Source organism: Lactuca sativa, chromosome 5 (assembly GCF_002870075.4).
Source record: "Lactuca sativa cultivar Salinas chromosome 5, Lsat_Salinas_v11, whole genome shotgun sequence".
NCBI classification, from domain to species: domain Eukaryota; kingdom Viridiplantae; phylum Streptophyta; class Magnoliopsida; order Asterales; family Asteraceae; genus Lactuca; species Lactuca sativa.
In genome coordinates this window covers 344879137-344901306 of record NC_056627.2, presented here as the reverse complement: position 1 = coordinate 344901306, position 22170 = coordinate 344879137, and the positions used below count along the sequence as shown (strand labels likewise).

Below are 22170 nucleotides of genomic sequence, written 5' to 3'. Positions count from 1 at the left end.
CACATATATTATATACAATTTTTTTTATTAATTTTTAATATATTAAATATTAAAAAGACAAGTTTCATGGATGAAAGATGGATAAAATACTAGAAGGCAAAAATGTTGATTTTTTGTTATGTTTAACCTTGAAAAATGATAAAATTAGACAATTTTAAGATATTTATATGTTTTTAAAATATTAGTTGTTTGTGATATAAATTAATTGTCTTATACCTTATGGTTTTTTCATTATTATTATAAGTAATATGTTTGAACTCTTAAAACAGTTTGAGCTCTAAACTTTGATTAAAAAACACATAAAATAACTGCACCAAATTCATGCGATTAATAACCGCAACACAAAAAAACAAAACCGCACCGCAAAAATAACCGCATCAAGCGGTTTTGAAAATGAATTAATCACATTTGCAGTTAGTGATGAGGTTTTAGCTAATAACCGTACCGAACTGCACCGCGCTAACCTTAACCAGTGGGTTTTGGGCTTATTGTAGCCACCGGTGCTAACCTTAACCAGTGGACTTTGGCCTTGTTGTAGCCACCGGTGCCAGGGACTATTTCTAATATATAACAGATTATAAATTGGATATTTTGTTTGAGGATCGTTTAAACAAAAAAATCAAAAAGTCCTCTACAACCATAACCGATTAAAATATGAAAAGTGAAATCATTCTGACCAATTTCGAACCAAAAAATATAAATAAATAAAAAAAACAAAAATCATACTAGAAGTTCAGAGTTCGAACTTAATTCAATACGTAAAGTTAATCATTATTTTTCATATCAAAAGGCATGGAAATATGGAATATCCTCGGTTGACTCCAATCAATATTTGGAAAGTTTTTATTGCTCCACGTGGCATCCGACGCCTATAACGTCTCGCCCTGCTCACCAAACTTCCGTGAGCCTCTCGATATCGTCGCGGCCGGCAGCACCACCATCTTAAGGCGGAGCTGAGTGTGAACAAACTGCTTATAATGGGTTCATTGGCGACATATGATATGGAGAATGGAGACATTCTGAAAACTATTCAGGTCGTGAAACCGGAGAAATCAACGACGTCGACGTCGACGTCGTCCTCCGATGTTACGCGGGATATTCTTGTTCGATTTCGGATTTTGAGAATGTTCATAGCAAATGTTCAGGAAGTAATGTTCGGAACAAAGCTCTCTGTGCTTCTTACGGCGATTCCGTTCGCTTTTGTAGCGGAATTTTACGATGTCGGCGGCGTAAGTTGTTTATGTTTAGTGTATGATATCTTCTTCATCTGAATCTGATACTGATAGGTTTACGTTTTCTGTAGCCATGGGTTTTTGCTCTGAGTTTGATCGGACTCACTCCACTTGCAGAACGAGTTAGCTTCCTCACCGAGTAAGTATCCATAAAATTAACAAATAATTTTGAAATCATAATTATTACCCGGTGTATAAACGCTTTAACACCTGTTCTTATTTTTCAAATCCCTACAAACTCGAAAGACAAATTGCATACTTCACTGGTCCTACAGGTATATATCTTAATCAGTTCCAGTCATTTACTCCATTTTCCTGCAACCTTTTGTCTATTTGTGGTTTCATATCGTTTTCCGTTTCTATAATTTCTTTCTATCTAAAGAGGGATTTTGATGAATCGTACAATCATAAACAGTTATTAACAAATTAATGGCAGGAATGACGAATTTTATTAACAAATAATCGGAAAAATAGGAAATTCTCATATCTCCAATTGAAAATTTGTCTTGTAATCGCAGTGGGAGGGCTCCTTAATGCAACATGTGGTAATGCAACAGAGTTGATAATCGCATTGTTTGCTCTTCATCAAAGGAAGATTCATGTGCTTAAATACTCTCTTTTGGGTTCCGTTATTTCAAACCTCCTTCTTGTTCTTGGCTCATCTCTCTTTTGTGGAGGCATAGCCAATCTCAATAAAGAACAAAGATTTAACAGAGTAAGAACATCATTCATTCTTCAAAACCTTCTTTCATTGGTAACTATAAAAACATGAACTTATTTCACCTTTTCATGATAAACAAACAGAAGCAAGTGGACCCAAATTCTTCATTGTTACTGTTGGGTTTGATCTGCCAGATTCTACCATTGCTGTTTAGATATGTTGGCAATGAGCCTGCTGAATTGGCTACTGCTTCAGCTCTTGAGTTGTCTAGAGCAAGCAGTATTGTGTTGCTTCTTGCATATGCTGCATGCCTATTCTTTCAGTTGAAAACTCATACCCAATTCTTTGAACAACAACAGGTTCATCTTCATCATATCATTTGATTGTTATATTGACATTTTGACATCCAAAATCAAATGATATTATGCTTTAATTTATGTAGGAGGAAGGTAGCGATGAGGAGGTGAGAGAAGAAGAAGGGGCAGTGATAGGATTTTATAGTGCATTTATATGGTTAATCACAATGACAGTGATCATAGCCATTTTGTCTGAGTATGTTGTGGACACCATTGAGGTATGCATTGTTAGCTTGTACAGTACAAGTGAGTAATGCGTTATCTCTACATCTAATTATACCTTGTGGATTAGGTTGCATCAGATACTTGGGGAATTTCTATGAGCTTTATTAGCATAATCTTGTTGCCAATTGTGGGAAATGCAGCAGAACATGCTGGTTCAATTATATTTGCCTTAAAAAACAAATTGGTAAGACATAGTAATCAGTGTCATCGTTGTAACATAGTACGACATGTTTTGTCATGTGGTGTAAAAGTTATGTTGTGAATGGTCATGCAGGACATATCTTTGGGTGTAGCAGTGGGGTCCGCGTCTCAAATATCAACCTTCTTGGTAAGACATAAGTGTAACACAACCTAAGCATATAGTACAACTCATCAATGCATTTATGAAGATCTCATGTTACATTTTGTGGTAACCCTTGCAGCTTCCTTTGTGTGTGATTGTTGCTTGGATAATGGGAATCCCGTTGAGTCTTGATTTTGGAGTTGTTGAAACTGGTTGTCTTGCTTTCTCGATTGTCCTTACAATCTTGACTTTGCAGGTTTTACATTTTACCCCCTTCATCTTTTGTAGTATTTACAAATAAAAGAAAATTTTAGTTGAATACATAAAATGTGTTTGTGTATACAGGATGGAAGTTCACACTACTTGAAAGGACTGATGCTTGGGCTTGCGTATGTAGTAATTGGAGCATGCTTTTTTGTTCAAAAAGTTCCCTCTGGTAAGTGCTTTATATATATAACATCTCTTCTATTCAATTATTTGCTTCTAATTAATATTAATATTATTTCAAATTAATGTGTTCACAGACCAATCGAATACTAATGATTTGGGGATTCTTCTTTCATCTGCAAAACTTGGGAGTTCATCAAGTTAATTTTTGGAGTGAGTAGGTAGCCATGTAGACATGTAGTCCTGCTTCAGTATGACGTCATCAGTGGGCTGAAAGGTGAAAAGTATTTATGCTGAAAAATGAGGCTTTGGAAACATGATATTTTAGATTTTAAGCCCATTATAGGGTTTTTGTGTTTGTCTCACTCTCACGTCACATCTAGTTTTTGTATTTGAAATTAGTGGCAAATCAGTTTTCCATTTTCAGAATTTTAGTTGTTGGATAGTAATAGAGTCTTTTTCTAGTATAATAAATTTTCAAGTGTTTAGATGAAATAAAAAATAATAAAAATGATTATCAACTTATAATAAACAGTTTTTTTAAAGCTTTAAAGTTGCTTCCTTCTAGCTTACTTGAAAGTCTTGTTAACTTAATTGATGAAATTTTATTATGCATAGAAACCAATTTACCATTTAGTCATTTACCACTCAGTTATCTCTAGAAAAACCATGTTTTGTAGATTTGTTTTTCTTTTTACGTGACCAACAACAAAGATACCAATTTACTCTTTTACCCATGTCATTTTTAGTCAATTTACATATATAAACAAAATCTGTTTAACACACTAAAAACAACTTATCATCAAAAGAATGCTTGCATCCAATACAATACAAGTATTTTTCAAAATCAAGTCCAAAATATGTAAACCCTTGTATCAAATGAAGACTATGTTACACCTATTCTTTATAATAACCAAAATTTTGCATTCTTGTATTAGTAATCAAGAACACAAAGCTAGCATAGCATGCAATGAGAATCTAAAAACATAGGCCAAAACCCAAAAGGACACTATTATAGTTAACACTAGTATTAACCATCAAATTTACACATACACAACCACATCTTTCAAGATTTTTTCTTCTTCTTCTTGCTGCTGCTACATGGAGTTGTTACCAAAATGGGTTTTTTAGATTTCGACTTTCCATTCTTGCCTTTTTTACTTGAGAAATCATCACCTGAATCATCATCATCATCTCCAAACTTGCTATTTTTTCTATCACAAACAACAATTTTTCTCTCATCCTTCTCTTGCACCATTTCCGACTTCTCCTTAGGCCTCCAAATAAATAGTGACCTAAAACACCACGAAACAGCAAGCCCACTTTCATTTATTTATTTCCATTGAAAAAAAAAAGATGAAGAAATTCCAAAGAACAAACCTTGAACTACCAGATGCTAACACATCATCACGTGGATGCAATTTGTTGACTGGAGTAATTGTAGTTATGTTAGGGTCCATGACCTCAGCAACTAATTGACCTGTGCTAATATCTATAAAATCAATAGGATGCAAAGCCAATCCATTATAATTCTCACTAATGTAACGCCCAACAACCACAAGTGACTCTGATGGATCCTACATTTAAAAAAAAAAAATTTAAATTACTTTCCCTATTTCTATGAATAAATAATCTGATGGATAAAATAAAGCATATCTGATATCACCTTTGGGTCCCACTCGGCTCGAAATGGAGTCAAGTGTCGATTAAAATCATGACTGTGTACAATTTCACGACTTGGTGTTTCCAAGTTTCCAAAAATAGAATCCCACACGCGAATTCTATTATCTATTGATGTTGTCACTATTTTGCTTCCACTTATAGGAGAAAAATAAGCAGAGTTGACCACACGTTTGTGTGGAAGACTTTGAAGACAAGATTCAGCTTCTAAACGACGAATATCCCATATACGAGCCTAATATTCACAAACATATAAAAATAAAAATAAAATAAAATAATCAAGAAAATGGTAAAAGGTAAGAAAGTTTACAAAGTGATCATTTCCACAACTCAATAGAAGATCAGGCTGAAAAGGGTTGCAGTGAAGTCCCACAACTTTGGTTCCTTTCTTATGGATCAGAATCGAATTTCCTTTTTGAGAATTTGATCGAGTGTCCACCCTATATTTAAAAAAAATTAAATCTTGCATCAATGTAAGCTAAATTTAGTACAAGCATCAAGATTTAAGAAGGAAGATTGGGTTAATGTATGAACACTATGAACATACAAGTGTAAGAATCCGAAATTATCTGCAACTAGCACAAGACCTTTTTCTGCATTCAAGTCCATTCCATACAGCATTGTCCAACTGTTGGGTCCCTATGTAGATCATCAAATATTTAATCAAGATTCAAGAGTTAAGACAACAGATCATGCTTTCAAACATTCATAATACCAAAATGATTAGAAAAAAATTAAAGAAATACCTGCCATCCATTAGGGTTGAGGTCCATTAATGGTGTAGATAAACCAGTCTCCAAGTCAGTGCAACTCATGGTTCCATCTGAAGATGCTGCATAAACTGTTCCATCATTTGCTGGACTAAACCTGCACATTAGTTATATCATGTTTAATGCAGAAAGAATGAATTAATAGAGAGTTAATGAAATATGGGGACAAATAAACAAGTATGAAGTAACTTACTTCATATTGTTGAGTAGGCAGCTATGTATGTTTCCATATACAGTCTTCTCATGCACCTTACCAAAATCCCAAACTCCTAGTTGTCCTTTCTTTATGAGAAAAAAGTTATGGAGATGAGAATAAGAACAATATGATTAAATCCAATTGACAGCTATACAAGATCTTATCACTAACCTTGTCACCTGATAAGAGAATGTTGTTATTGGTTGGATGGAACTCCAAGCATGTAACTCGTCTGCTATGGTATCTGATTACTGCACAATTCACTTCATCTGGGATCACAAATTCTGGTTTTATCTATTGTCAAGAATTTAGCGAACATGAACACAATGAGAAAGGGGAACTACGATTATTGGTTTTGATTAAATGGAATGATTATAAGATGAAACGAAGCCAACAAGCTTACAGAAGGAACTCTATGGCGAACTTGGCGTTCGAATACATAATCCAAAGAGTTGTTTGTGCGTTTGCGATAAGCTGGAATAACCCCAAACTCCATAGCTACTCGGTGAGGACAATTAACCGTTGTGTGACCTTCAAAATGCAAGGAAACCAAAATCATCAACTAATTTTTGCCCAATTTAGAGATACGTCTTACTTATTACAATTGACTGACGTGTAATTCAAGTTGCATGAGAAAAATACCAGGCAATTTGCAGAGGAAACATGGTTTCATCGGGCAATCGATGTAAGTAGGTCCTTGAAACCCTGCTTGATGACCCGTTCTTTTACATACCTAGAAAAAACACAGAGCATATACATAAATACACTCACAATACTACAGAACAAAAAACCCTAACACATGAAGAGATATAATGTTGAAGAAGAGTATCGAATGTCGAGGGTTGTTACTTGTTACCTTGCAGACTTTCTTAAGACTGATAGTAATAGGCGCCTTCCCTTTCTTATTGGCTGCAGACGAAACTTCAGCCTCTTTACCTTTTTGCTCCTCGTTGTCGTCTTCTTCTTCTTGATCATCTGACTCAACGACGTCGTCCTCTACCTCTTCTTCGTCGTCTGAACTTTTCTCGGTGTCGGAGTCCCTCTCAATAACCACCTCCGGGAACGACGTTCGTCTTGCTCGAGCCGACATTCTCAAAGATCACGTAGATGGATACCCAGTTCGGGCGTATGTGTTTGTGTGTGCAAATGGAACTGAAGCAGGGAAAACATAAGGAGGACGGAGGGTATGCGAGCCGACAATTGAAGGGGGCAGCTGATGAACAATGATATTACAAATATATCCCTGTGTGGCGAGATGGTTGGATGTCAAGGTAGGGGTAATTTAGACATTTGTTGGATAACTGGCGGGAGACTACGTGGCATGTTATCGGCCGGTATTGGGGCAACTTTTCCAGCGTGAGTTTCCGGCGCTGTTTTCTAAATGATCGTGGGTTTATGAAAAGGCCGACGAGGGAACGGCCCATGAACACGTTGGACCCGATCTCCAATTAATAATTAGATCCGGAGGAGATATCGTGTTGTCTCAGGTTTTATGAAACATTAAACGAGTTGAATTATTTGGTTTTTAGTTTTATTCGTATAATTTTGCGGGTAGCGAGTTAGCGGGTTTACATTGTTACTCATTTAGTTTTTGCATCTTGTTGTGATAACATGTGTACATAAATTGATTGAATTACTTACAAAACCCCGTTTATTTCATATCAAAAGGATTAGTCGGTTGTGTTAATTTTTGTCAAGTCTATTGACAACTTAACATTGTCTTTGTTCCTTCGATTCTCTCTTGTTTTGCCCTACCATGATTGCACGCTCTCTTTGTTCATGACATAACAATAGCATGTTATTATTTCCTTTAACCATCATTTCAAGAGAGAGGGGGGGGGGGGGGGGGGGGGATATGGTTCTAAACCCAATCCTATCATTACTTGATGGATTTGTGTTTAGGTTATTACATTAGTCATAAACCTTAGAATTTCAACTTATGATCATGATTTTTTCAAGCTCTCTCCTAATGAATTCTATGACCATTTGTTGTAGTTTTGTTGCACTAAATCCTATAAGGATGCATAAACCGGAGGAAATGAGATAATCAAGTTTTGAATGTTTTTGATTAAGGATTCAATGCTAGAGTGATAGACCTCAACTGATTTCAAGCATAGAAATATGTAAATGATGGTCTAGCTTATGAATTGATATATTACAAGTGAATTAGGTGCAAACACATGAAAGATCACTTGGTCCATAAGTGGTTTTAGGGATTGTTTAGCCATAAGGGCAAAAAGAGAATTTAGAAGGTGAAATAATGATTTCCATGATTAGATTGAGCTACAAGAATTGATTGGATATAGAATACAGTTTTATGCATCAATTGTGGGCAAATTGTAGCTTGTATTGATTAAAGAGGCTATATGGTTCATTAGTATGCATTTTGAACATTTAGAGCAATTATTTTCATTAGAAAGGTTTAATGATCAATGAACACAAAATCATTATGATGAACATAATAGATTAAGTCAAAAGCTTATGAATGTCTAAATACTTTATAGTGATGTCTGGAAACCTATAGTGGTTGTACAAAGGACTTCCATTAAGAACCCCAAGTATTGTTGCATAAGTGAATGGTCAAAAAAGGAGTAAAAATTAGACAATGTAATATATTATATAAACGCGGCGCGTTCATAAAAGAACGAGATGTGTAACGAAAGTGTGATACCAAGGGTCTGGCTTATCCGTTTGACCTAATCTTACCTCCATAATTCCTAATTAGGTTAATAAGAAACATTTTGAGAGTTTGGGAATTTTATGACTCCAAGGGTATTTTGCTTATTTCTAGTAATTCACTTTATATTATATAGGTGGTGTTTTGAGGAGACTTTTACTAGAGTAAAGTGAGTGTAAGAACCTAAAATTTGAAGAAAGTTGACTTTTAGTCACATATTGACCAAAAGGGTAAAATGATCAATTATGAGAAAGATATGAGAATATGAAGTTGTAACTTCATGAAAATAGCCAATAAGAGTTTAAATCGCTTAAAAGAGATCAGATGAGTAAGTTTAAAAGAAAAGAATGCATGAGAAGATGCATTTTTGCCAAAAGGGTAAAATTGGTATTTTTATGCTTTTTGGACCAAGTTTGTGACTTAATAGATTAAGACCAATATTAAGTCACTGAGATATGGCTTAACAAATTTGTAGATAATGTTCCCACCTTTGTGTGAATATAAAGAACATCAAAAACATGTAAGAAACGAAGAAGATATGAAGTTTAGAAGTTAGGACAAAGTTGTCCTAAAGCTGGAATGGAATTGGCCCAAGGGGATGTTGTCAAGTCGGAATCGCGACGCGGCGAGTGAAGAAAGGGATCAGATGTAGTCTTCTTCGTAAGATAAACTAGCAATGTACCTTTCCCCGCGACGTGGTGTATGGGCACCACGACGTGGTGGCCAAAGTAGGTTATCAGTGGAAGAAGAGCACCACAGTATGGCAAGCAAATGCACGTCCATTGATTGTGGTCAAGTGGTCGCTACGGCACAGTGAGTAAGAAACCGCAATGTGGTTATGAAATAGAATATAAAGCTATTAAGCCTTCATTCTTGCATTTTTTCACACGCAAACCCTCCCATATGGCACTCCAACGATTTAGAGAATGGAGAAGGGGTAAGAGGTGGTTTATGGTGCATATGGCTTTGATTAGAGAAGAGAAGCTCATGAGGTAATCATTTTAAAAATTGTTAATCTAGTTAGGGTTTTAATGGTGTTTTGATTAATTGAGCTAATTGTGTTAGATTAGAGTAAGAAAGCTTGTTTGTAGAGTGATAGAAGATGTTTAAATGCCTTAAACAAGCTTGTATGTGATTTCCATGAGTGGAATCAATCCAATGTGAAGTTACAGTTTGAAACCATAACTAGTGATTATATATGAATTGATGCATTAGAGTATATTATGAGGAATTAGGTATTATGAGATGCTTAACGCATTAATTAGATGAGATAAAGATATACAAAATGAAAAGATATAATTTTGATCCATTAAGTGGTTATTTTGACTTAGAGGATCAAAAGCTCTTAATAGGCTAAAATGAGTAGTAAGAACTTGTATGTATGTATGATTAGGCCTAAGAGCAAAGAATATGGATCCAGATGCTTCAATGGCAGAGTAAAGGAAGATGGCACACTTAGTCTTCACTAAATGATAAGGTGAGTTAATACTCTCTCTCTCTCTCTCTCTCTCTCTCTCTTTATATATATATATATATATATATATATATATATATATATATATATATATATATATGTTGAAGCTTGGGGCACTAAGTGGGTGTCCCCAAGTAATGAGATGAAGATAGATGAAGAATATGTGTAAGAGCATGTATTAGAGCATATACACATATTATGAGCATGTAAGAGATATATGCAAGATACATGTAGCAGAGCATGTATGTATACTAAAGTATGTAGGTTTAAGTGAGAATGGTATTTGTTAATACCCAAGAGACAGAAGAGAAAGATAGATGATGATTACATGCAATGTAATCATAAGAGTATGTAAGTATGTATGGACATTAATGGTATTTTAGAATGCCAATATGTTATTAGACATAGTTAGAAAATAAGTACTTAATGAGCTAAGTACTAGAAGAGAGAGATTACAATGTCTCTTAATGAGACAAAGAGATAGATGTCCACATGACTAGTGTTATGTGATGAGTCACATAACTAAGATAAGGATGTAAAAAAATGGTTCCTTCAGGGAACAAGAGTATGGTTCCTTCGGGGACAAGAGATAGAGATTCCTTTGGAAATAAGATCACGGTTCCCGCAAGAACAAGAGTAGAGTTCCTATGAGGACAAGAGTAAGATTCCTTCGGGAATAAGTGTTAGGTTTTGAGCATAACATCATTCCTATGGTATACATGAAACCCTAATTGCTTTGGATCTAGGTTTTTATAATTTGAACATACAACTATGAATACCAAAGCAATAACCCTATGACTAGCATATAACAATCAAAATTGACATATAAGCTAGGGTTTAGATCATACCTCTGTTGTTATGTAGCAATAACAAGTTCACTTTGAATATCCTTGACCTTTGAAAGCTTAGTGCTCCAAGTGTTGCACCTCTAATGGAGTCACAAACACCACTAGCAACAAGGAAGAACAAGAGAGAGAGAGAGGGGGGGAGGCTTCAAAAGTCGGCTAGGGTTCCTTCTAAAGACAAAGGCAGATTTTGAGAGCCATTGGGTTTTCTTTTATAGTTGAGGATTACTAGGGTTTTCAACTTGGAAACCCAAATTCCCTTGCTTAGGCCCTAAGCAACATATGGACTCCCATTGGACAAGCCCTGGACGAAATCTTTATGGACACTCATATAGATTTTGTTCACCTTACACCAATAAGGTTCATGAGTCCAAACTATAAATATTACTGATTTACATAATCAGTCCGCACTAATTTAATCAGTCTCTTTTGATCACCAAGTTAATTCCAAATTAATTTCTGATCAATACTAATTAAATAATATGATTTCTCAATTAATATATTATTCTTATAATATATTAATAAATCATAATTAATCCTCTTTCTCCATAATTCATCCTATCATTTGCTATGGTGAAGGCAACCCAAAAGGACCATGCTCATAATCAAATTTAAGTACATACCAAAAATAGTTATAGTCTTAGACACCTAATCCAACAGTCTTCCACTTGGATAAGTCTAATAACTATTATTGCAAGTACGAATTTAGAATTTGATTAGCAATCGTAGCTTTCAAAAGCCGCTGTTGAACTCTTATCTTATCAGCAATGCGTCCTTTAGATAAGGGATCATATATTCCTCCATTCTAGATATCGTATGAACTGAGACATGGATTATAATCATTCTCTCTATTCATGTGTTGTTTCTCGATTTCCGATTTATGACGATTGACAATAGACTTCAGTTGAACACATCAACTTAGTCCAGGCTTGGTCAAGCGCTTCGGTGTCATCACTAAATCATCGATGGGCCCACATATATCTCTTTTATCCCATATTCTGTAAAACGAACGGATAAACTTCATCTCATATGCTTGCTCTATTTACTCATAAAATCACACACAACAATATGTTTTATAACACCAAGTTACTGGTGTGTTTACATATTATCAATGAGCAACCGACTTGTAAAATGAAACTATATGTCTCCGTTTCAAGAATATAAGATATTATCGTCTCACAATCACCCGTGATAAAATCCATGAAGTGATTCACGTGAGTGTGGGTTTAATCCAATACTCAATCTTATTTCAGGAGCACTCATGAATATTGCAGCAAACTTGTGCTATGTCTAAAACGTTTTAGACAATCTATAGTCGGATTCATGATAGTCTTACCTCATTACCTACTTCCAAAGTGTGATTGAATGTGGATGTTTGAATAACCTAGTTCGGGAAGTCAAAACATGCGAAGTGAAACACAAGAATAATTGAATCCAATATGGTCTCGAAACTTTTGAGTATAAATAAAACACTTTTTGTTTAATCGCCATATTGATTACATATTATTCATTGTATAATGTTTCGAGTAATCAACTTAATATTTGAATCGAAACAATTGTTATCCTATGCTCCAAGCATGCACACTATGCTTACCTATGGTCCTTACTTTGTGAAATATATCAATTGAACACATTTCCAATGATGCTCGTTTCAAAATTCCCAATCCTTATCATAAGTGTAAGAATACCAAATTCTTGCCACTATTAGAATATATTAGATTTTAACATTTTATGCAATGGTCCTTTTGTAAAGTCATAGCACTAAAGTCACCAAGACTTTGCCAATGAGATTACAAAGTGCTCTATTGGAGATTGTTACAAGACAATTCCACGAAAGCGAAGTCTCAAATTCAAAGTATATTCCTTTGAACATCCTTCTTGCATAAAAGTTTCTAATCTACATAGATTCTTAATATCCAACTCCTATTATGGAAACATTTCCATATTAGCCATATGACAACTCATTCTTAATAGAATCATATCTATTCATAATAATGTCAATATGGTTCATTCAATACTTTACTTCCAACTTCCCCCAAGCGACCAATCATTAGCGAACCTTAGATCATCCTAGACAGTTGTTTAACTACTTTAGTCATATTCGGTTCTAGTCCTTATCCCTCTTAATGCCCTAGGCATTTGGAAAAGACAGAACGATCAAATATTACAGCACATGTAATCGATCCTATACCCGAAGCATATGGGATACGATACATAATGTCTTACATAAAGACATGATACTTTACTAGTCTCTTGCTATAATATTGCTATATATAGAATACCCTTATGTAGAATCTTTTCAACATAACATTCATATATGTCCTTAGACTAAATTTGATTAAAATTTCTCGATCTAAGCTTTTAGATTTGAAATGTAGTATAAGTTCCTCTTCATTAATTATAGCAAAACAACTTTACAACCTCTGCAACTTTGTGAATTGAAACTTTTGTTTTCTATAATTAATATTGCTAGCTTGCAACACTTAACATAATAATCATGCTCCCACTATCATGATGATTATATCTTTACCAGCATAACCCTTATGCTCCCACTAGCTTTGACATGTACTCAGAAAATAGTTGAACCTCTAGAAATCAATACTTATTGACTTCTTACCATAATTATGATATGTGATGCTTTGATAAGACTTTATCTAAGATCATACACCTTTTATTAGAAAGATCAGATGTGTGTCTAAACAATTTCAGAACTTACAACAATAAGTCTTAAATGTTTAAACTAATTGTCAAATCTCACAATTTGAACTATTAAGAGGGATGCTGTAATCATAATCGAATTTGAGAATGCAATTTACACAATCACTATCTGTGACATCCCCAAAATCATGGCCAGAAAAGACCGGTTTGTTTATGCTTTGTTTAAAAATCAGAGTTACATTTTAAATGAAAGTGTTGCAGAATTTGTCCCAAAACAAAAATATGATAAAGATTTATCAAAAGCATTTCCATAGAAATGTATTTCATTAAAAGACTCGGGATGTCATGTTCGTACAGATCAAAAGCATAAACAATACAATATAAGCCTTACTACATTATTTCATATATATAGGCCTATATCCGTAATCTCTCGTCCAAAACATCACACCTATGCTCATGCGCCACTACCTGTAATACATAAAACTGAGTGGGTCAGGCTTGGGAGCCTGGTGAGCACATAGGGTTTTCAACCCACAATAAATAAGTTTATTAATTTCATCGATCAACAATAACCCGATTACCCGTTCCCGTTATCCTCACTTTACGTCCCTAAACACCTATCATAAGGGACCTAGCCTAAGGATCATCATCGGGACAAACACTACTGCTAAGGGGATTCCTCAGCAATAAATGTCCTAAAGGCAACCATGTGGGGGATGGAGTACACCGGTGAACATATCGTTCACAAACACCTACAGGTTGCGAGCCTGCTAGTGTTCCACTGGACTGTCTAGAAGAGTCTGTGGTCGTCATCCATACTCCGCTAGATGACAGAATCAACAACATCAACATCGAGGCCTCTCATCATTTTATCACACGTCACCTATTGCATCTACCCATATTTTACCCCAACATTTCCGTAGATATAAAATACATATACAGTTTAAATCATTGAAAACATGTATAACAACGTTCATCTAGCATAGATAGCAAGTATTCAGATAATATGCACACATAGCACGTAATTTATATAAAATACTTCATATCTATGTGTAAGTTGAAAGTAACTATGCACTCACTTGTTAAGGTGATGATTCCAAAATCGGGCAGCGCTTACTTCTAACGATTCTATTTTCCTTCGACGAAACCTAGCATTATTATCGCTAAATTTTAGTCTAATATTTACCGTGACCACCTATTAGTCTTAGTATTATTATTATTATATAAGCGTTAAACAATATTTTCCAACCACTATGTACAGACAGGGGATAGACATAAAACACCGGAGGGCAGGACCATTTTGGCATATAGCACTTCTGAAATCCAACAACCCTATGCGGCCCTTTAAACCAGATTCCCCGTACCGTGAGTAGTTAAAAAAATATTATAACGACACTTATATAAGTTATAATAATAGCTCAAATATTTATTATAAGTTCATAATAACAATACTAATTTTAAATATAAACTATATTAAAATAAGGTAAGCATAACTTACTTACAAGGGGGTTTTAGCTAGGAGTCGGGCTCTGCAGGGGCAGAACTTCGTCGCTGAATCTTTCTAAGAAAGATTTGTGCAGTGCTTCAGCGCTCACCTTACTATACTAAGCTACAAAAAGAGAAGTCGAATCACGAGGGACCGAAATGCTCGGGGGATAAGGAGAGAAAGACTCTTGAATCAAGAGAATGGTGCAAGAAATATGAGAGCCCAAGGCTCTTATTTATACTAATTGAATTTTCAAAAACTACCCTCCATAATTACTTAATGACCTTTTAGTTATATAAACAACTAAACACCCCTCTATAATACTATTATAAATGGATTTAATGATATTTGTACTAAACTAATGTCGAAAGAACTCAACATTAGTCTTATAATGACCGCATCGTCGATACCTTTCTAATGATATATACATATGTATATATATGTGTACGTATACATGATTTATACTTTATTTTAATACGTAAATATGCTATTATAATTTGTAACTCGTTCATACGAACTCCGTTTTTGACGTTCTTTATATCCACGCGTAGGTGAAGACGTACTCTACAACTTTCGTTTAGACTCCGTCGGCTAATTTTGACTTTATTTTTAAAGTTATATTTTTAACAAGCCGGGACAGGATTGGTCTGTTTAAAATCTCATAACTTCTTCATACGAAGTCAGATTTGGGCGTTCTTTTTATCGATGTTCTTAGTTTAACATATTCTACAACTTTCGTTTAGATCACTAAGGCTAAATCTCGCTCTATCGTAAATTCACTATTGACGCTTCCCGGTATCGTGCCGGTTCTGTCGTGAAACTTCGACGGGTCATAACTTCTTCGTTATAACTCGGATTTCGGCGTTCTTTATATGCACGGAAACCTTGAGACATATTCTACAACTTTATGTAGAGATATCGGGATTATCTCACACTTTAATTTTGACGCTCATTTTTATTCTTTATTAATTATACATTTATAATTAAATAATAAACACATATAATTCACATAATACTCAAATATTTCATCTTTATTACTTCAAAAAGAGTTACAAGAGTTGACCTAGACTATTACATTGACAAAAATGTTTAGTCCTGAAACCCGGACGTTACACTATCTCCTTAAAATCTTCCTAGTGAAAGTGTTTCCTCACAATCATTTTCATGGAGAGAAACCTTGTCACTTAGATTTTATGGTGTATGTGTTCCTATTCATGTGAATTTGTCATAACCATAATCATAAGACAAGGTTTGTGACAAATCCAAACTCATATAGAATAAACTTGTTTAATATTTATTTCTTGCCATCTAGCAGCACAAGGGCCTACCATGCCTTCCAAGTAGTCAAACAGCTCACCCATACAGATCAATGAACTTTCACCAATCAATGTGCTTTGCCTTTATGCGTTCAAATGAGAACTCATGGAACTCACATGCATAGTCAACTGGAATGAGCAACGAAATAAAATGTGTCAACATAATAGGTTATAAACCTCAAGTCGTGTGCTAGTGATAGATAATAGGTTTATTCTTGATTAGTTCTCGAAACTATTCAAGACCATTAAGACTCTCACTGACCTCTTGACATATAAGATTCTCTTGTCAATAAACATTCCTTGAAAAACAAATATTCAAGAGTTAGTGCGGGTTCTTATCAAGACAAACACAACATACCAATTTCAAATGTGCAAGAGTAAGAAAAACATTTTTCTATTCCACATTTGATGAGTGTGTTATAAACCTTCTTAAGACGTGTCACTCAAGTCACAATCTTGGAGTATGACTCTAAGATTTAACCATTTCAATAATTGCCGATTCCTCTTCTAAGCCATACTAGTGTGACACGGTTTCATAATCACTAAGTTAATCATAAAACACGATACTTAAGTACTCTCCCTTCTTTTTCAGGTTGGAGAAACTTTTATCTATTTGCCTAATTTATTCTTCCTATTTGTTCTGCTTTACATTGAAACCTTTTTTCAAAGATTCAGAATTACACTTAATCTTGTAAGCATAACCATATTTACTAAACTTTTAGCAAATCATGACGAATATTCTTATCGTTCTTTGTGGTGGACCTGACCAGTGTGTACTAGATATCCTAGTCCTTCACTTGACTCACATACTTATATGAACAAGGAATTAGTCTTAATTTCCAAATACGAAGGTTCTCATTCATCATACAATACGAGTTGCATGATTCCAAGTTTCTGTCCAATTGAAGCTTGGATGATGAGAATCTTTCCTTATTTGGTAAATTTTCGACACTACCACAAATAACACAACTAAGAATCACATCCTTGTCAATATTGCTAACAATAGAAACATACAAACATCAATGTTCACAAGTGCCATTGCAAGGATATATAAATAAATAAGACAAAAATCAAATTTTATTTTATTTATAAAAACACGGAAAAACTTGTCCTTACAACACAATTACAAATGAAAACTATGTTACTAAGTATTTCTAAGCAATCTATCCTAACTCTTAAACAACAGCTCAAAAAATCTGATCATCGAATCATGCAATCGAAACCTATCTCTTTGCAATTAGACTCAACATACCTTTCCTTTAAGCTTCCTTTCTTTTCTTCGATCCTACAAAACATCAAAATGCAATCTTATCACATCATGTATTAAGAATCTACAAATAGGAACTTAATAGAGTTAGATAGTGGATTTTACCTGAAGTAGAGTCATACATCTTGACTCTCCCATCCTTACGATCCCTCAGGTAAATATGGCAACTTGACATCCAATGCCCCTTCTCTTGGTAGTAGAAACAAATGGACTCTTTTGGAACAACACATGGGACAATCTCATATTCATCCTTTCTCTTTACCATCCGGTCAAACGGTATGACCATGGCTAATCTCTTTCCATTGGGAAGATAAGACTTTTCCGGACTTCCAATGTTGCCATTGTTAATGTCCATGGAAGTTTGGAAGGTTGATCTACCAATCAAATTTGCTTGACCAGTGCGCCAAATCATTGCTAATTCAACAGCAATAAGCAAATAGGTAAGATCAATGAGGGTTACGTCGTGGTCCATCATATAGTAATCTTTAATGAACTCACTATATGATTCAGGAAGTGATTGAAGAACCAAGTCAACACCCAACTTCCTTGAGATATCGACACCCAACATTCTCAGCTTGTCAATGTGTGACTTCATCTCCAAGACGTGTGCACACACAGACCTTTCATCTTCAAGTTTGCTTGCCAACAGGGCTTGAGTGACCTTGAACTTTTCAAGTCTTTGAACATGTGGGTCAGGGAGAATTATTCAAGGAGGTGGAGGAAGTGAACAATGATTTCCATTTCCACGATCCAATCGTGGAACATCATCTTCATGAGGAAAGCTTTTTCTATAAGATTCGGGAAGACTATAGTTGTTAGAATTTGACATATACAAAACGGGAGAAAATCAAGTTAGTTGATTCAATCCTTAATATAACACCCAAATGAAATATTAAGGCTAGGACCCAATACAATATTCTACAACTCGGAAGAGGGATGCCATAATCCAGTTGCATAATATTTAAAGATAGGTAAATGACGATTTACCAATTTCCACCATGAAAAACGAAAATGAAAATAAGGTTTTAAATGAATTGAAACTCCTAGATATTTTGAGATTCATTAAATTTTTCAATGGCATGTTTAATCTCGATTATGTCATTCAAGTTTGTGAGTGGGATATCGAAGATCACAAATAAGGTGTGAATAACCATGCAAATTAGTTTGGTACTCTCGAAGATGTTTATCACCTAATCAATGTGCCGGTTAACCACACACGGTCCATTGATCTATGATAATCTACGAGCTACCTATTTTCATCATTTATTAGTCACATATTAGTGTGCCGGTTAACCACACACGCTCCACTAACGACCAACAAGGTACAATGTGCAATTTCATGGATTAGCACCAAATTCACATTTTTCCCAAAGTAACTAAGATTAGGGAATTTATAAAAGTGTTTAGTTACTCCGTACTTCATTATACTTATAATGGAAGATTGTGTCCTATCCTACCCATTCGGCTAACGACCCTCCACTGTGCGGTGGGTAAGAGTGGATACCCAATGACGGTCATTTTACAGACCACTTCCTTAAACACCCCTTGTAGACCAGCTTCATGAATGAGGTCTACTAACGGTAAGACTAACCTTTTACTTATACATATATAATATATTAGACCTTTAATTTTATATAGTATAAGGGTGTATTTTATACCTTTTAAAATACTAAGTGGTTTAATCTATTAATAAATTAGACTTTTAATTTGATTAATCTTAAACCATATTATTATGGATTTATTAATTCTCTCTTTTAATTAAACTCTTAATTAATTTAATAAATTACATAAGGGTGTAATTTGAACTTTTCAAAACACTAGGGTTTTAGAATTTAATATTTTAAAATTAATACCTTTAATTAAATTTTAAATTCCAAAACTTGAGGAAAAATTTTGAAACCTTTCAAAATATTAGGGTTTAATTATTTAAATTTCAAAACTAAAACTTTTAAGTTCAAACACCACTAGCAACAGGGAAGAACAAGAGAGAGAGAGAGAGAGAGAGAGAGAGAGGGAGGCTTCAAAAGTCGGCTAGGGTTCCTTTTAAAGACAAAGGCCGATTTTGAGAGCCATTGGGGTTTCTTTTATAGTTGAGGATTACTAGGGTTTTCAACTTGGAAACCCAAATTCCCTTGCTTAGGCCCTAAGCAACATATGGACTCCCATTGGACAAGCCTTGGACGAAATCTTTATGGACACTCATATAGATTTCGTTCACCTTACACCAATAAGGTTCATGAGTCCAAACTATAAATATTACTGATTTACATAATCAGTCCGCACTAATTTAATCAGTCTCTTTTGATCACCAAGTTAATTCCAAATTAATTTCTGATCAATGCTAATTAAATAATATGATTTCTCAATTAATATATTATTCTTATAATATATTAATAAATCATAATTAATCCTATCGGTTGCTATGGTGAAGGCAACCCAAAAGGACCATGCTCATAATAAAATTTAAGTACATACCAAAAATAGTTATGGGCTTAGACACCTAATCCAACAATAAGTGTATGGTTCCTTTGGGGACAAAGAGTATTATTCCTATGTGAATAGAGTAAAAGTTTCTTCGGGGACAAAGATCATGATTCCTTCGGGAATGAGATTATGTTCATACATGAAAGAGATCGATGATCCCTTTTAGGATACAAATAGTTGATTCCTATGGGAATCCGGATTTTTGTATGCTTATACAAGATAAAGAAAGGTTCCTTAAGAAGAACAAGATAAAAGAGTTCTTTGTAAGAACTTATAAGTAATCCATGAAGGGTTGAGAGTAATGAGTCTGTGAGGGATTCATGAGTAAGAAGAAAGAGTAAGGAATTCGTAAGGGATTCGGAAGTAAGAAGAAAGAGTAAGGAATCCGTGAAGGATTCAATAGAAATATAAAGTGATGAGATTAAAATTTAATCTTGAAGATCGATTAGATCTTAAACAGGTAAATAAAGATTAAACAGCAAGAACACGAAAATAATGAACAACTCAAGAATGAATCAAACGTGTCGAATGATTATAAAACAACCCTCAGAAGAGCTCTATCAAGAACATCAACTGTAGAGGGTTAGAAGGTTTACACGAACGATGAAGAAAATCAAAGCTATCGTAATTTTCTCTATTGTATTCTAGATCGTTATCTCTCAATCATCCACCTAATATGCATGCAAGCATATTCTTATATAGTAAACCTAACAGGCTCACGGTTGGACAGGCCCAAACCGGAGTACAAAATAATCGGACTAATAACCGAGCCCAATGACGCAATACTTAAACGAATCTGCAACCCAACAATCTCCCCCTTTACGTCAATTGGAGCGAGATCTTCACTTGTTACTTGGGCCAGCAGCAGCGGCAGGCACTTTCTTCTTTACAGTCTGAAACAGACGAGAGATAAGAGCAAGTATCGTCTGTCTGAATCTGATGTACCATTGGATCATATCGTTGAAGTATTTGACATTGTCCGCTGCATTCTCTTTACACCGACGGATGATCGACAGCACATGCTCAAGACAAGCATTGGTATAAAGATGTTTATCCGCTAAAGCAAAGAGACATTTCTGTCCTTCTGCTCTAGTGAACATGACCGAATTATGCTTCGGGTCGATCTTGCTCATCTTCATTTGATTGAGATCACTGGCCGATCCAACAGGAGATATCTTCGGTTTCTTCTTGAAGACTGTGGCTATCTCCTGATCCATCAAGGCGACCTCCATGATGTAACAAACTATCATCCTTTTGAGATGGTCAATAATTGGACCATATTCAGCTTCATTCGTCAAAAGGATGTTATGCAAAACGATCCAATCATGAGGGTTGAGGTTCGGTAGATCTGCTAAGGATATAAGATGTTCAGTTCTTGCAGACCCTCTGATCACCCTAAACCGAACATTGATGAATCTCCCTTCGGTATACGACTTTAAAACCCGAACATTAACGATCTTCTGAGCGCTCCATGTTTGGTACTGTGGTTGAGCGGCCTTCAGATAGAATTCGATTAACTCCCTATCGACCTCAGGATTAGGATGAGAGACTTCAAAAATGTTGGAGAAGGCGTGGAAGATAAACGCCTTTCGGGTCAAGGGCATATCGAACTGCGAATCGACAGAATTGTAGCAGTCGAAGGAGATCACCGGTTCGAGCCATAGGATGCTAGGAGTATCTATGGCCTCCTTAATCATTCTCTCCCGAGTCCAAGCAGGGAAAAGAGTCTTCCTGCTCTCAAGGAGATCGTGGGCTTCTTTCTTCTTGCGTTCGGCTTCTTCAGCTTCTCGCGCCACACGAACATTATCATTTTCAACATTGCGACTGTTTGTGCGTTTCAGCAAGTCAGCAATGGTTTCTTTATCATCTTCATCTTCTTCCTCAGCTATCTTCTTTCCTTTATCCTTCACACCCGAACCCGAAGTTTGACCAGTCGGAGGAGGTTCGGTTGTGTGAGCAGCTGTTGAGGAAGGAGGTGGTTTCGATCCGGACTTCACTTCTCCCCCTTGTTTCGGATCGGACACGAAACTAGGTAGCTCTTCAATTTTGCTGAGAAGGTCCAGGGCAGGAGAAAGTTTTTCAGCAAGGGTTCGCCTCACCGAATGATTGAGAATCGGATCATGTGCTTCCAGGATGTTGGATAGGGCAGAGTGTACATCTGAAACACATGTTT

General features: G+C 35.2%; 2 protein-coding genes across 2 annotated transcripts; one reads left to right on the top strand and one right to left on the bottom strand.

Annotated features, from left to right (window-relative positions):
• Positions 1-794: 794 nt before the first annotated feature.
• LOC111913111 (vacuolar cation/proton exchanger 3) lies at positions 795-3680 on the top strand. The gene is made up of 11 exons (XM_023908842.3): positions 795-1229; positions 1304-1371; positions 1479-1507; positions 1751-1947; positions 2037-2252; positions 2336-2467; positions 2542-2658; positions 2749-2802; positions 2897-3013; positions 3103-3193; positions 3282-3680. Exons 1-11 carry the CDS (start codon positions 978-980, stop codon positions 3347-3349), a joined length of 1341 nt encoding a protein of 446 aa, XP_023764610.1. The 5' UTR covers positions 795-977; the 3' UTR covers positions 3350-3680.
• Positions 3681-3946: 266 nt separating this feature from the next.
• Positions 3947-7003, bottom strand: LOC111912535 (protein DAMAGED DNA-BINDING 2). Its single transcript, XM_023908270.3, has 11 exons — positions 6647-7003; positions 6433-6523; positions 6194-6321; positions 5962-6084; positions 5788-5876; positions 5571-5691; positions 5372-5463; positions 5135-5264; positions 4811-5059; positions 4525-4721; positions 3947-4439 (listed from the first exon to the last, which is right to left on the bottom strand). Exons 1-11 carry the CDS (start codon positions 6878-6880, stop codon positions 4211-4213), a joined length of 1683 nt encoding a protein of 560 aa, XP_023764038.1. The 5' UTR covers positions 6881-7003; the 3' UTR covers positions 3947-4210.
• Positions 7004-22170: the final 15167 nt, after the last annotated feature.